Source organism: Calliopsis andreniformis, chromosome 5, assembly GCF_051401765.1.
Source record: "Calliopsis andreniformis isolate RMS-2024a chromosome 5, iyCalAndr_principal, whole genome shotgun sequence".
NCBI lineage: Eukaryota > Metazoa > Arthropoda > Insecta > Hymenoptera > Andrenidae > Calliopsis > Calliopsis andreniformis.
Genome location: NC_135066.1, coordinates 6047824 through 6064766, shown reverse-complemented (window position 1 = coordinate 6064766; position 16943 = coordinate 6047824). Strand labels below are relative to the sequence as shown.

The 16943-nt window shown below is 36.8% G+C and overlaps 2 protein-coding genes across 2 annotated transcripts in view; both read right to left on the bottom strand.

The window, feature by feature from the left end:
• Liprin-gamma (liprin protein kazrin) overlaps positions 1–14333 on the bottom strand; it is a 59192-nt gene extending 44859 nt beyond the window's left edge. Inside the window, exons 1-2 of the mRNA XM_076377500.1 lie at positions 13947–14333; positions 9652–9796 (exon numbers count right to left, since the gene is read on the bottom strand). The gene's annotated coding sequence lies outside the window, so the exon portion shown is untranslated. The remainder of the gene's footprint in view (positions 1–9651; positions 9797–13946) is intronic.
• Positions 14334–14807: 474 nt separating this feature from the next.
• On the bottom strand, positions 14808–16820 carry Gata (glutamyl-tRNA(Gln) amidotransferase subunit A, mitochondrial). The gene is made up of 2 exons (XM_076377508.1): positions 16049–16820; positions 14808–15991 (listed from the first exon to the last, which is right to left on the bottom strand). Exons 1-2 carry the CDS (start codon positions 16575–16577, stop codon positions 14961–14963), a joined length of 1560 nt encoding a protein of 519 aa, XP_076233623.1. The 5' UTR covers positions 16578–16820; the 3' UTR covers positions 14808–14960.
• Positions 16821–16943: the final 123 nt, after the last annotated feature.

Genomic DNA, 16943 nt, shown 5'->3' with positions numbered 1-16943 from the left:
TAAGGCAAGAACTTTATCTCACGTAAGATCTGGTTTTTTTATGATGAATATAAATAGAAACTCTGTTATAAATAACAATAGAAAGTGAAAACATTACCTATACTCTATTCTTTCTTTTTATATGTATGTTTCTTTCACATTACTTCAATCTAATTTTAACATATCTCTCCAAACCAGAGTTAAATAGCATACAGAATAAAACACTGTACGTACTGCATCAACAAGTATACACAATTCAATCATTCTCAGCGAGACAAAGTTACCAGCTGTACATCATTATCGATTAACCTTCTCTGAGATTCATCATTTATCGAACGTCACATGCTTTTCCCTCCAAACATAAAATACCCGGACTGATTTATTAGAGAGAAACCGACGAACGACTCTCTCCCGACATTACTCTGCAGAAACTGTCCCTGCTAACAGGAACGCCACGCGAGGGACGTTTCCATGACTCACTCGATCGGAGTGTGATTTCTCACAAAAATATCGCTCGTCCAAAACTCGCATCGGGTCTAAAAATTATTCGAAACCCACGGTAGCCTCTTCTGCGTGTCTTTACGATCTCTAGGAATTCAACGACTCCGATCGCGGCGCGATGTTATCGAAACAATGCCAATAACCACTCGTAATGGATCGGTTGTCGTAAGCTTTCGAAACACCCTGTATACGAGGTCACCCCACCGTCAGATATTGATTTGTGTTACGAGAGAGAGTGAAGGAAGAAAGAGAGAGCTAGAGAGAGAAAGAGAGAGAGGTCCTCCACTTCAAACAACAGAGCCATTCAGCTAGTTTCTCACTTCACGTATTCAATCCACGCCTTGCTGTTTTTTTGAAAACGAATTCGACGAGGTGTACCAAAGATCACAATGGAGTAGAAATTTTTTTGTCTTCATTACTCTTCTTTCTCTTCTCTTATCAGACCCAAGAGTGTCTATGTTTATTTAGTTTCGGTGATCGATACATTTTATATACCGTATGGATATCTATTTGTGTATCCTAGTGAGAAAGAATGAATGGTCAAAAATAAAGTTACATCTCTAGAGAAGAAGTGGAAATAGTTGATAATTAAATGGGAAAGAGTTTTAGCATACGCGTTTCTCCTTAAATGCAGAGGCGTCTGTCGCGTAAGAGAGCAACGTTTCATCCCCTGGAATCACGTAGGAACTCCACAGTAATCTATGGAATAGAAAGGCATGTGAAATTGAAAAGATTCCAGCGATCCTCTTTCGCCCCGTTCTGCAAGCAGAGCATGAGAATTCGAAGATCTCCAATGCACGGTTTCATCTGACGAACTGGAACGATTATTCTTACTCAAGAAAATATATGTCGAGAAAAAGGGGGAAACCAGCGAGTGTTGTCGTATTGGTTCAAGTGTAGACAGGTGATAAAAAAGGAATGGTTTCCAGGTTTCGAGACTCTTAGAGGGAAGTACTGATTCTGTTGTTAAAACTCTAATATTGTAGTTAAACAACAATATGTAATAAAAATTTCGAGGACACACTATAGAATAGAAATCCTTGATGAAATAGTGTAGGTTCCAGTTGACAATACAGTGTATGAAAAGGTGTCTGACAATGAGACCTAGCTGATTTATTTACGTTAGTGAATACGAGGAAATGGTGCTATGCGGGAAACTTAATTTTCCTCGCAACGAAGTAACACGAAAAATACATAGGACGAGTTTGCGAAGAGAAAAGAAAATCCTCGTGAATTTACGAGCGCCGAGAAACAAACGAAATTCAGTGGCGTGAAGCGGAAGGAGACGAGACAGTTCGAGTAGCAACGACGATTCGGAGAGAAGGAACAGAAGTAGATGGAGAAGGAAGCTAATCCTTGGATAATCCTAATCGACGGATTACCACTCTCGAGGAACGAAATCGTTCGTTCAACTCTCTGTGACGTCTTAATGGTGGACTACTTGCGCTATTTATGTCGTTTTAAATGTCCATTGTTTATATGAAAAGCAAGTAATTAGTTTTGCCTTACACGTACAGCTTCATGGCTATGTGACGGTCTTTGGCAAAATGCTTTGGCAATTAACACATTGTATGCTAAGAGAATTTCTAAAAGTTTCCTCTAGAGCTAGAATAATTTTTTTAAAACTAGCTTTCTTTTACTTATTGAACGTCACAACATTGGTGTCATTCATATATGAATAATGTGACACGCAACGTTACATTATGTACGTGTACTATAATCTTCTACGTATTTTGTCGTTCTTATCGATCCTGATTACATGTTCCCTCAAATTACTTGATATGTGCCAAGGATCAATTCATTTTCACAAGGTGTCCAATGTATTTTCTGTATCAGATTAAATACTCGTCAAAGTGCATTTAAGGAACTCTTTTAATCGCTGCCAGTAAGAAAACGGGTGAAAGCTTCAACCAAATGAAAATCCAATAACAGATCCTGGGACACTGATAAATACCAGCAATGCTTTCCTCTAGGAGGCATTGAAGGCGAAGAAATGTGCGACGGAAATGAAACAAAATTAAAGAAATGTTCTCCCAACTTCGCAATGTTAAAAATATAACCGTTATAAAAAATAAAAAATACGGGGGAGACAAAAGAAAATTTTAAACTAGCCTTTATCTGTGTGAAGATTAGTAACTTCCATATTATATATTTTACTTAATATTGGTAACAGATTTATTCTGGGACATAGCCTTACTTGATGCAGCATAGTTATTTTATAGTTTATTTTCTGAAATCAATCCTAAGTCAACCTATTAAAATACGAAGATCTCAAGAGCTGCCTTCACAATGTTATTTTGCACTTCTTAACATATCAAAAATTAAACTACAAATTTGAAAATGACTACCAACAACTTCCACAAAAAGTAACCACAATCTTGAGAATCAAATACTATTTATACCAAAATCTTTACAAAAAACAGCTAAACATATTCTGAAGCAATCTATGGTTACTTTGTCGGCTTGGTTGATTCCAAACACAACTGTACCCTTTAGCAAATCAGCAAGCCGCTGTATGAGTATCAGCAATTCCATGCGTACGAATGGCTAGGAAAAATGAGGACGAGTGGGCAAACGGGAAGTGAGAAGCTGACGATGGTGCTTTCGTCGGACACATGCAAAAAGCACATACGAAACTATTCACACATACCACCCGAGGGCCAGCCCCAACACAGAAACCCAACTACTCGCACGCTTGTGCATATTACATACAAGCAAACTCGCCTGCGTCCGCGTACAATGAGCATACCTATAAAGCAACACCCACATAACCGTTTTTGTATGTCCCAGGTTGGATGTGGGTGTGCATGAACGAACGCAGGGCCGAGAAATGAAGCGAAATGGTTGGGACGCGGCTTCAAGGGTAAGGGTAGTTCAGTTTAGTTTGGGGTCTTGGTTTGGGTTCGAGTCCCTCCAGCTGTACACCACCACCACCATCGCCACAATCCCACTCCTGCAGGGGCGGAACTCGATAGACTACGGGGGATGGGGTGTTGCTGCTCATGGATCAATACCATAGCGGGTTGCAGGGCGTACAGGGGTTGCTACGTGGTGCGGCACGCGCACTCGCTGCTATCAGGAACAACGAAGACACTGATAACCGGTTGCTCGTTAAAGGGACAAGAACGAATAGGACTATGCATTGGAGAAGGAAGAAGGAAGGAAGATGAAAACTCGTACGAGAGGAACTCTCAACTCGATCGAAATACATTTCGATTTTAAAGCGATTCTTTCTGGCTTATTAAGAATCGAGGTGATCCCTCGCGTGGGGAGCAAGATAGGAGCAAATCGGTAATACCTGGCACTGCTCTGATCCTATTGAAAACTGGTTATAGGAGTTGAATGTCGTTGACGCATGGTTCTTGTATAGTTCGACAGTTTTTTGATGTTAATCAGATTAGCTCTTCATCAGATTAATGGGACTGAATTGGAGAAGTTACTCACATTATGATAGTAACTCACAGTATGATAGACTCACTTCGATAGTATTTTAATCAAAAAGTAGTGCAATATGTATAGCTTGCACATTCTCGTAATATAGAATATATTGCAATATATTCCATAGTATTGCACAGTATTCGATGCAAATCTAGCACTAAACTTGTTAAAAGCATAATTCTATGCAATAGTGTACGTGGGAACAATGAACACAGTGTTATAAACACGATAACAAAGTTATATCTACAGTTCAACTGTGCTCGAATTCTGAAGCACGTTAACTATATTGTACCAACAACTATTCCTATAGCTTATCGAACCGAAGCTATGTTCAACTCATCATGAGGGTAACAAATAGCAGTCTTTAATCCCTAAATCATTAGTCTCCAAATTGCTGCATTCATATACAGACTATACATACACACCTCTATCCATTCTAAAAATGTTGTTAATTAAATATTAAAATTGTAGAGTTTATTCAAAGAACTTTTCAAATATGTATCACAAATTACTTAAACAACACATAGTGTTTTTCAGACGAATTATTCAAGTCAGATAACTTTCATCTTGTAAATAAAACTATACTTTATGTCAATATTATTTTTTTAAAAAATAATTTTCTTCTAAGCTTAGAGATAGTTTCTTTATTTCCCTAAAAAGTATACTTTCTTGTGTTATATTACTTTTGAAATGCATGTGCGATATTTCGTCAGGAGGGACAGACAAAGTATCGACACAAGAATAGTAAAGATGGAATACTAAGGACACATCGCAAATACACATCAGACTGCTGTAGCTTCTTTCTACAATCGCGTTGGTTGATCCAGTGATATTAGTCCTAAGCCTCTTCACGCCCGTGCGACAAAGACGAACGGAATAGGCGGAAGAATGACAGAGGATCGGTGTTAACGCGGAAGATGCAAAAGGGGGATGAATGACACAAAAACGGAGGGCGAGTCTGAAACGACCTATAGTAGGGTGACGACAGAATGGGGATTGCACACGGTTCTGGGATACCTGTGGCTCCACACGACTATCGTCGTGCGATGTTTTTTCCCTTCTTCCTTCGCTCACTACTTCCTTTTTTTCCTTTCTACTTTTGCGTGCCCTTTCCATTCGGCTTTCCCCCTTTTACATTTTCCTCGCGCCACTCCACTCGACACGGACATTATCGTGAATATCGACCTCAGATGCGGCTACTGAGAACACATTTTCGCAAAGCAGACAAACGACTCGGTACACACATACGATCCCTCACAATTTTCTATGTGATGCTGTATTTTCTCTACACGAGACACGACACTGCTTCTTTCTATAAGTGTATTAGGTTGATATGTAGTATTTAGAAAATCTAATACATCGAACTAGTTAACATACTATAAAAAAGTAAGTAAATTTAAGGTAGCTAAGTTCCTCTTGAAAGTTTCATGTAAAAATAGTATTTATTACCAAGAGTTATCATAAATGCAGCTAATGATATAATAGTAAACAACTTTTAATATAATAGTAAAGAATCAGCTAGATAATATCAATATTAAGAATATTTCCTTTACATTTTTCTAAAAATTATGAAAGTTACTAAAGAAAAGACAGGGAGTAGATCAAGAAAGATCTAAAGAATGTAGCAGACACAAAATAGGTCATTCTACAGAATGTAGTGTGTCGTATAGATGTACTCATAAAGACTATTATTATCTTTTAAAAATGAATCTGGATATGTATACCGTTCTAGTAAAAACTAGATCAGAACCCTAGTGTAAAGTCAGACGCACATTAAGCGTAGGATAACGCAACGCAGCGCAGTCTGTTTGTAAATAATTAAAAACAACAACACACCGCGCATTAATGCGTCACAGACACAACGCAGTTTTCTACTTCTGACGTAGGTAGGTACTTCTTTGCGTCACCCTGCGACACCCTAGTCACCCTGCGTTCAATGTAGCGCCTACCCTACAGTTTTTATAATATAGCTCTGTTTTTATTAATTTATTATGCTATTGTAAATAATATGTAACTCCTACAATTTGTTAGCAGATTTACCACGTGTGAATCTCAATTTATTTCCATTGTAAAATACACAAAATAAAAATGTTAAAAAGAAGAAAATTGATAGTGTTTACCTCTAAAAGGAGATTAATTCAGAAAAGAATAAAACTGTGATTTTGACGTTTTTTCATGCAGAAGATTTACGTACGCGGTACACAGATAGCCAGTATGCATGCACATACGTCGAATATATGACGAGGAACGGACAAGCGAGTAAGAAATTAATTACTTTTTTCACTGGTCGACCGCAAGCGTGGACATCAATCGGTATCGTTTTACAACTGGCGATCAAAAGCCTCGAAAAACGCGTCAGTTCTTTATTCACCCATCGGAATTACGAGGTCGTACGGGTTGCATCAAACTCGAAATTGAACCTAGCCGCCTTTCCCGCGATTAAGCCTGACCCTCCTGCTGTTTTGACATACGATCGTCCGCAATAAACTTTAGGTATTCTGTGCAGTTTCCACTTTATAGCTTTTTTACGATTCCGCTAGAAAATATCGCCGCGTTCGATTTTCTACCTTTGGGGAAAATTTCCAACTAGCATTTTCAACTTTTCATCTCTAAACAAAAGGACTTTGAAGAGCCACAATTTTGGATATCGGTTTCACCCTTTCACCGCTTTGTAGCAGTCATCCCTTTCGTATCCGGGGAAACGAAATTTAGGGAGCTGTATTAGCTAAGAATGATCACAGAGACGAGGACATCAAAAGGTACAGAATACATTGAACGAAGTACAGGATTTAGTCGAGAGGAGTCTAGGTACATGTATTGACTCTTATCGTATTACCTTTTCCTGTCATTTTAAAAGGTGAGGTTTAGAAGGGTCGATCAATGCCCACGAAGAGGCATTATATCTACTCAACTTAAATATTATAATAAACAACTTCTTATTAATGATTTATTTCATGACCGTGCAAAGGTAACTTACTTTTTACCCAGGGATAAAATTCATTTATCAATCATCTCGCTTATTAATTTCACTTTCTTTTCTATAGATCACTAGAACAAAAACTTGTTCACCAATTTCCACTTCCAAGCACAGTAGAATCTTGATTAGTCATTGAAAAGGTGTATAGTCCCTTCGTCACTTTCGTCATCCTAATTGCCATTCCTGTTCATGATTTAGGCACAAAATGCCATTGTTTCGCATATGACGTAATCGTTATCTTTTAAGAACGAAGGGGTTAAGAGCCGTGATTATACCTGGCAGGAACAACGCGGATAGATCGTATGTCCCAAGGGTGTAAAACACTCTCTCTGAAGAGGAGCGTAAGTGCCTTCAACGGGTGAACAAGCATGATGTTGTACCGAGCCTAAAGCGCTATCAAGATCCACCATCCCTTTAATTACACCCTCCATGAAAGTTCGGTGAGGGCAGCGTTTTTATTCTTCCCCCAAAAAGAGAATATTATGGCCTAGAACTGTCAACCGTATCCCAAGTAGAACAGCCCTAGTCGTCTGACTCTAGAGATATTACACTTCTCTCTAGGTGGAGCCTATGCAATTGCGTTTCGTCCATTTTGCATATCTTTAAAGTATAGGCTAATAACTACTTCTGTTAATTCTCTAAGTACATGCGCATGCATTAGAAAGTAAAAATAGAATATTGTTTCTGACTAATGCATACATTACCGTGCATAAGTGTTTGAACACTTTTATAATATATGAAATACACTTTTTCCTATATGTAAGAAATTAGAATATAATCAATCGCAAGTCCAAGATGCAGAATTTTGGTATTTGAGAGCGAGTGGTGACCAGGGCAATCAAGAACGCGATTGAGGCTTCCATGACTTCCCCTCTGATGAGAAAATATTTTCCCTGGCCACGTCTGTAAACACGTCTGACTCGTGTTGGGGAAGATTGGTCAATCCAAGGGTAACTTTCGGGAGATCGTTGGCGCGAGAGAGACTAAACTGAATCAATGGAGCTTGATTGGCCTTGTCAGCTCCCACGAATCGAGGGTTAGTCAATTGCACGTTTCGACTGTATAACTACTGATCACGATCGTAACCCTGATTTTTCGCGACAGGGTGGCTTATTTTTTAACAGAATTCAGGTCGAGGAAGCTATCGACGTAACGCCTTCCTAGAATTCGCATCAAAACGATGCTAATCCAAGAATTAATCAGACGTCAGTGTTACGTTTCATCGAATTAAAGTTCGTTGCTATCACGGAATGTGTGAGGATTCCATCACTCGATTTCGAAGCTCCTAACTATCGTACGGATTCATAATTGGCACGTTTTGAATTCCACCTTTTTATTCGTATTTCTCAAGAACAGTTCGCTGTTTTCGCAATGAGGCACAGTTAGTTTTACGCGAAGTTTTAAAGAAAGAAATGGCCACTGGTGCAGACAATTGGAATTTACGTCTGTCGAACGAATAGCAAGAACAACAGTGAACTGATATCTAAAGAAATTAGTTTTTTAAATGTTCGTTTTAAGAACAACAATAATAGCTACCAGAATTATCATTTAAAAAAGTCACAGAGTATTTCCTGTTGTCTGTATCAGAATAAAAAATTAGCTGTTAATTAACTACTAATGGAAAAAAATTGTATTCGAAGTAAATAAATGATATTTTTAGAATAATTATGAAAATAAGACACACGGTGCATTTAATGACCAGTTGGTGACATAATGAAATTTCCATCATCGCTTATAATAATAGATGCAATGTTATGACAAGTACAAACACGTAATTGTTACGGAAATTCGAGTTTGAAATGCGATATAACAGGAAGACATTTCATGCCACATCATAAAGGTAATACTAGCCCTGTGGTTTCACCGCGAATCTACGAAAAAGATCTAAATGGAAGTTTAATTGATCCTCGTCAACTTTTCATTAACACCAAGAATCGACGACGGAAATTTACATTTTTTTGCAACCAACACTCTTGGACCGGAAACGGAATTTCAATCTTTTTTACTCAGATTTCAGTCTTAGAAAAATACTGTAATAAAATAATAATCCTAATTTCCTTCATTTTATTTCACAGATTCCATCAGTTTAACTTTTGTATTCAAATGAGGGAATTATAACACTGCAACGGTCAATGTTCAAATTTTTAGAGAATAAAACTTCACACACTTTCTGGCACAGTTTAAAATACTGGGCATTGTTACAATATCTTTCCAGTTCTTAGTGCACAAAATCCCATAATTGTAAGTTATTAGAATCTATAATAAAAGATAGCAGACCCCATATATTATAACTTAAAAAGTAGTTCAAACAAATGCAAAGTAACATTTAAAATTTGTATTTCAAAGTGTTAGAATTGAATGCAATTTTAACGTATAGTACCTAAAGGTATAGCTGCTTACGGATTGACTACTTAATATTGTTAAATATGGTTATTTAATATACATATTATAAGCCATGTACATTATAGACATTCTAGAGAATGAACAAACCTTGCCAAAAGGAATCTTGTAAAAATGAAATTGTAGAGCTGTCTATGCTACACGAATAAAACAATTTTTCAAGTAGTATGCTCCCATTTTAACAACCCCAACTTTCAGATTTTCAATGCAATTATTATTCATTCTCCCATGTATTCAAGAAATACACACAAATTTTTGAAATAACTTATGGCGAACTAAAATTAATTTGAAAACGCGTACTGTTCCCTTATTGCATTGTTCTAAATCAAGTATCGATACATGTTAAAGCTACTCACGTGCAGTTTTGCCGAGCAAGAGGAACGTCAGTTATTCCGGATGACTGCTGCTCGTGGTGGTGGGTTCACAACCGCGAAACAAGACACTGTGGTACACAATATCACACTGATCCACAGACTTCATCCGAGCCTTTTCTTTCCATACCTAAACAAACAGTCATTCGCATTCCATTAATACTAAGGTCTAGAATGGTCTCAATTCTTTGCATTTAAATATCTGCACTAACACGTTACACACACGTATGTCAGTTTTTGTAAAAATGGTCTATTTTGTAAAAATGCTGTCGTAACAGCAAATTATACATAAATAACAGCTTAAACCTTTCCTTTATTACGAATACTCAATTTGCATCAATGAATAACTTACTATCATATTTAATCGCATTGATTATTTAGCATGTCAACAAAGGTCATTGCAGTATTTGACCTTACAAGCTTTAGTTTTGTCTAGATTCCCAGCTCCTTGACCCTACTTTGCCGCATGCTAAACCGAAAGGGATCAGGTACCATTTATCCACTTCGACCGGTTGCGATGTTGTAATTCAAAACCGCTTCAAGGGTTACTATTGTTAAAACGCGAGATATCAGTGTCGCTTTGAAGTCAGTATACATAACATTATTTAATTTCTTCCCTTCTCTTATTCCCTATTCATCAACTCTTTCTAATGCAAATATACGTATGCATATGAGCAAACTTCAATTTCGATTTTTTTAAAAACAGTCTCGAAAGAAAAAATTGTGTACTACATTTTTTCTTATTTTTTTACTTAGAATTACCCCTTGCCAGTTGTATTACGACTTTCCACCCACCCTGTATAATATATTTGACATATTAACGAATGAACATCTCATGCGAATTTCCTCAACCTTGCAGAGCGTGCGAAAAGGAATCAAGCATAAAGCATCGTTTATTCAGTCCATCCATTCCAAATTGTAATTCATTCTACTCCAACTTGTAATGGCATTCATTGTCGGCGAAGAAAGATATCAGTGACAGTGAGTTTAGGTACTTAGTCGCGAGTCGTGGATCAAAAGAGAGAAACCATTCCGTAAACGTGCCTTTTGTGCTCCAATTGAACCTCGAATGGATCATTTGTGCCCCAAGAAAGATACGTCGCATACTGCTGCTACCTTTGTTTTCAAGATATGAGCAAGCAAGGGGAGTCGCTAAATGGGTGAAAGTCGGAAGGTTTTTTAAAATCAAGCGTATGCACTCTTTTTCAACGCCCCTCCCATTGGTAAAACGAATCAAAGGAACCAACGAGACACGAAGGCAACCATAGGACAATGATACTCGTTTGTTGCTCGACCTATTTATCTCTCTCGCGTTTGCACGATTTGAAACGAGCATTCTGGACCAACCGAATAGACTAAAATCTAGAAATAATTAAATTAGCCTTGGAAGAATTTGCGACATTTAATTCCTAAGGTAGTTTTTGATTCATTTTCCGAGACTAATGAAATATTAAAAAATCGCAGTCCCTGAACACTTGTATTAACGCTGAAAATCACTCACTCTCGACGTTGAACCGAACGAATGTGTCAATATTTCTTTATACTGTCACACAATTGGCATACGGTGTCTGTTACAATGAAATCAAAGGAAAAAGTTCCTTTGCATACGCGTCCAGCCGTCGACAGGTCCACATCACAGAATTTTTCATAGCAGCTTTTGATAACTGTGACCAGCTCACAAAATATTTTCAGTCTTTTATGTGAAAAGAAATACATAGTAGTTTCCTTTTTTTTAATTAAATATATCAGAAATGACGACATCAGAGAACATTTAATTGGTATATATTGTGGTTTAACTGTCCTCGAAGAGATCTGCGTTAATCATAGTAAAAGATATTAAGGTCGAGCGTAAGGCAATGATTTAACTTTCCCTCGAAACCTTATATTCTCATGTGGCATGAAAGCCGATCAATATCCTCGAAATAGAACGAATGAGTACACGCTTCATGCTGTATGGAGCAGAAAAGCAACATTTTCCGATTCTACACGCCCAAATATATATTAACAAGTTGTCAACGCTGGAAAGTTTCACGAAAGTCGGAGGAGTCATGCAGAAAACTTAAATTTAACAGTATACTATACCTATGTAGCTTCAGATCTTCCACGAATACTTTAGGAAATAAAAACAATATCAAAATACTTTTGTGTCTTGAAACTAGTCTCTATTCTTGGAAGATACAGGTTAGAACAGCAATACTTGCTCACTTTGCATTTGCGATGCCTAGAAGTTTAGAACCACAATTTTCATTGGCCAAACTATGTAATCTACAAAGTGTTTAATAGATAATCAGATATTCAATTTTAACCTATAAATGAAAATTACTTGCAAACTACCTACTGTAGAAAATATGGTTCAGATAGAGATTGAATAGTTTTGAGGGGAACATAGTGAATAATGGCAAATAACGAAATGCATCTATTAGTGCATTACAAATTGTATGATTTCATTCGAGAAAACGTATTTATCTTCATATGAATGTGGAGAGGATCATTTACAGGAAAACTAAGTGCATAACATCAGATTATGTTCCCCTCGAACCCCCTCAATTTCTATTTGAATTCGAATAATTTTTTATACAACAGGTAGTTAACAAATAATTGAAATTTATAAATTAAAATCGGATATTCTATATGAAGATTGCAACTAATTAGCGAAAATTTGAGAGACTGCACCATACAAAACTAAATACGCACAGTGCTTGATCTTAACCTATGTATCTTTACGATTTTTCAAATGATCTAATCGACAACTAAATGACATATGTACTTTGAAATAAGAATCCTGTCGCGTGTAACAATATCACATTATATCTTCGGTAATAGCACAATGCCTATCCCTATAGCTGCCTAACCTACCTACTAGGAGTATTTTAGGCTCAATATTTGGAGGAATATATCGAGACAATGCTACTAATACATATCTATGTTTTTTGCTCCCTTGACGCCCTGTCAAAAATGATCCAAATCCATAATGGCGTGCTAATGGTAAATATTGTTATGCAGAGGGTGTTCAAGTGGAGCGAACTGGGATTAAAGGCTCAGTCAACTAACATTTTCCACGCTACGTGCTGCTCGCATTTCTCGTTCAAATGCAAACTATCTTTCAATTGAGCCCAATGCATGGGCATGTGGCACGCTACATTCTGTATGTGCTTTTTGTATTGGTTATTACTGCAGCACGCAGCGTGAGAAACATACGCATATTTGTAAATATGCAGCATCAAGCGGATGACTTTCTCGGTCAGTTAACAATTATTGCGATCCTATAGAAATCGTGTTCAGTTAAAAAGTATTTTAATTGGAAACTATCCGTAGCAAGAGATACATAGGATAGTTTGTATAATTCCATAAAGGTTATAAATTTCACTTGGATTTATAGCCGAAAGCTCGAACGTTCTGTTCATGAGTGACTTGTATTACGACTTAAACTACAAATATTTGTGAAATAGAAATGAGACCTGTTTCAGATAGAATTGAATTGTATTTTTAAGATATGTATATCTGATTTTGTTTGGTTTGAATGTTTACGAACAGCACGTTTAATTAATTAATTAATTTCATTCAGCACTTCGCTAACGCAATCCTGTACAATTTATATAATATCCGCACACGAACATTCAGAATATTAATATTTCTCTAACCCCTTAGTTTTCATCATGACGAGTTAAACTGGTGAATTTATTCTGAGAGAGATTCTAAATATCACATCAAAAAATTGTTGCATCGCTGAATTTAGCAAAAACGAAAAAACAGTAGGATAACTGAGCACTTTATAGCTTGTTCATTCATTTCTTGATAATCGTTTACTTACGTATTACTTAATTTATATAATCTTGTTTGTTTAAATTAATTCTGACAAGTGCAGCCAAAGAAGAATTTTATTGAAAGTAATTAAATACTTTTCAGCCACACGAAGTAGAATCTCGATTAAGCGGATTTTGGTTATCTACCTACGTTCTCTGTCATTCAGAATTCCCATTATTCAAATACCGTAACAATACAGTAGAATTGTGAGTGAAACCGAAACAATTGAATAAAAGTCTACCAAAATTTAGAGAATTAAAAATTAAAAGGACATTCCAGCTTTGAATTCCTTTCTAAGGCAACTAATCGAGGTCCCACTGTATTTGGAAATTTCAAGAAACACAAATGAACACGTAAAACGATAAACTCAATATTAATTCCCTTGAGCTAGTAGCACAAATAATTAACAAAATAATCTAGTTTCCGTGGCATAAATGTTACATTAATAAAATCACAATTATCTACTAAATACTTGCCTCCGGATTATCCACATTTAGTCGATACACCCCTAGAAACGGCTGGCACACACCTGTTTCAAGTTCCTCCGCAGCCAGTTGATCATTCGGTGTTCTGCGCAACACGAACGCGCCTACACACTCACGAACCACGAGAATCGCAATCGAGATCTCGATCTTCGACACAATGGCACACCGATCCCGCCTTACCCAAATTATATCACTGCCAAGATCGCCGCGCGAAATCGGCTACGATTTCAAACGCGCCACCTTACATCGCACTTTCGTTCACCTCTGGGTACCGCGCAGCGAAGAGACGAGATAATCGAGGAAAATTTGGGAAAGAGGAGAGAAGAGGCGACAGCTGAGAGAAAAGATTCGAAGATGCCCGCGAGACGCGACACGTACGGTTCAATGTCGTCACGACGACTGGCAGTACCGTTAGCGAAAGCGACACGACGACACGACAGCCCCCGGCCGGGTCAACGCATGCGCCCTTCGACCCCCATGCCCAACCCTGTTTTCACAAAGTCCACCCTCGCCACAGGGACTCCCTTCCAAATAGATGAAGTTCAGCGATTCTCTACCCCCACACGAGGACAGACTTTTTCTGAGATTCTATGACTAAACCTTTGGCCCTCATCTTATGAAGCAATCCTCTTTCTTTCACTGTTCAATCATTTTTTATTCTATCCCCGATTTTAAGTCAGAAATATCTGGGACAAAAGACTGTATTTAACGATTAAATCTATTAAATTTTAGTCACGATGTTATTGAATTTAGCTCTTGTTTTATCTTTCTTATGCTTGAACTAATGTTTAAGGTAATTAGTTCTTTCTATAATTCAGTCTACCACATTTTTTCAACTATTGAAATATTAAATAACATATGTACATCTTTTATTATGTTTAAGTCATGATCTAGATATCATACAAGTTTAGTAATATTTACATAACACTTATTGACTAAATAAACAATACAATAAAAATATTCTTCACGCGTAAGAAAGGAAAACGACATTATTGTAAAAGTACTTTATTTAAGCAAGGCTGAATCTGTTAATTCCAGTCTCGGAAATTTTACGTTTGCTTCAACCCATTTTGCTACACTAAGAAGTCTTTCTTCCTCAAGAGATGGTGCCATAAATTGCAAAGATAAAGGTAATCCATTTTGAGAAAGTTTAATTGGAACATTAATTGCTGGTATACCTGCCATATTAGCAGGTTGTGTACAGTAATCTTGAATTAAACACTGTGTTTGATTATCTAAAGAAATGAACTCATTATAATTTGGAGCTTCTGTTAATGTGGTAGGAGTGAGTAGAATATCAATATTATTGTCCCATACTGCATCAAAATCGTTAGAAATTAGTCTTCTCATTTTCATTGCTTTTATGTAATATTCTTCATAATTTTCTTCGAGCAAGAAATAGTTACCAACTAAAATGCGTTCCTTAACTACTTTGCCAAAACCTTCTGATCTTGTTTTACTATAAAGTTCTGATATAGAATTCCATTCGTCTGCTCTATAGCCGTACTCCATACCGTCGTAACAAGCTAAATTGCTAGCAATGTCGCAACGATTCAAAATTGTATAACACATTATAGAGTAGCTTGTGTGAGGCATTGATACCGTCGAAATTGATGCTCCACTTTCTTTCAGCAAAAGGCAAATGTCATCCCAACATGCTTGAATTTCAGGACTTATATTTGTTACTTTGTATTCTTTTGGTATTCCAATTCTTAGATTACTAACATCTATTGTATCTGGTATACTTAATGGCACATATTCCCTTCGTATAGAAGTAGAATCTGCCTCATCAGGACCAGCTATAGCATTTAGAATTAATACTGCGTCATCAACATTTCTCGTGAGAATACCAGGCACATCCATAGAATTTACAAGAGGAATGAGTCCATAACGTGACACTAACCCATAAGTAGGCTTTAACCCAATGAGACCACAGTAAGATGCTGGATTCCTAGTTGAACCACCACTATCTGAACCTAGTGCAGCATAACAAGTTCCTGTGGCAACAGCTATAGCAGAACCACCACTGCTTCCACCTGAAATTCATGTATCAATTACCAAAAGTTTCAGGAAAAAACATGTTTCTGTTATACCTGCTATGTGCCATGAATCTTCCTTACAAAATTCCTGTAAGGATTCGTTTCTATAAGAGTTACAAGAATAATATTTATTTAATACATCTGAATTCCATAAGTTTTTTGTTGGACCATAATATGAATCAGTAGTTCCAGAACCCATACCAAATTCATCAAGATTGGTCTTGCCAATTAAAACACCTCCAGAATCTTTTAATTGCTGGTAGACAGTTGCATCATATGTGGGAACAAAGTTTGAGAGCATCTTTGATGCGCAAGTGGTCAAATGACCTTTTGTGCAATAATTATCTTTAACTGCAATGGGGATTCCATCTAGCTTACCTAATAAATTATTGTTTTTCTGTCGAATGTCTGAATTCTCAGCAGATTCCTTTGCTGTTTCATGGGTCACAGTAATATAAGCATTTAGTGGTTTAATAATTGTTGTCAATTTGACTGCAGCTTTTGTTATATCAGATGGACGTAGTTCGCCAGTTTGTATCTTCTGACTTGCTTCTTTTATAGAAGCAGCAAGTAATTTGTTCATTTTTAGTCAACAATATCAATGGGAGTACGTATAACCTTTCAGAATATAACCTTAATTCATTTGCCGGTAAAAAACGTTAGGAAATGGTTGTAATAAATATAGTACTAATTTTTTAGTGTGAAGTTACATATAAATAACATTCTGAAATCTTTGGTGAAAATTAAGTGATAAATCTATACAATTCATTAGATGCTAAAAACATACTAAATTGTTTACATGCATACATATGTACTGCACAGTGTATGGAGAGGTGGACTTTAAATCATATATGTGAGGCAGAATGACCACCTTAGAGCATATATACCTGAAGGCAGCATGGTGTACTGTTGAAACGTGAGTGTACCGCTACAGCTAGTGTTTAAGAGG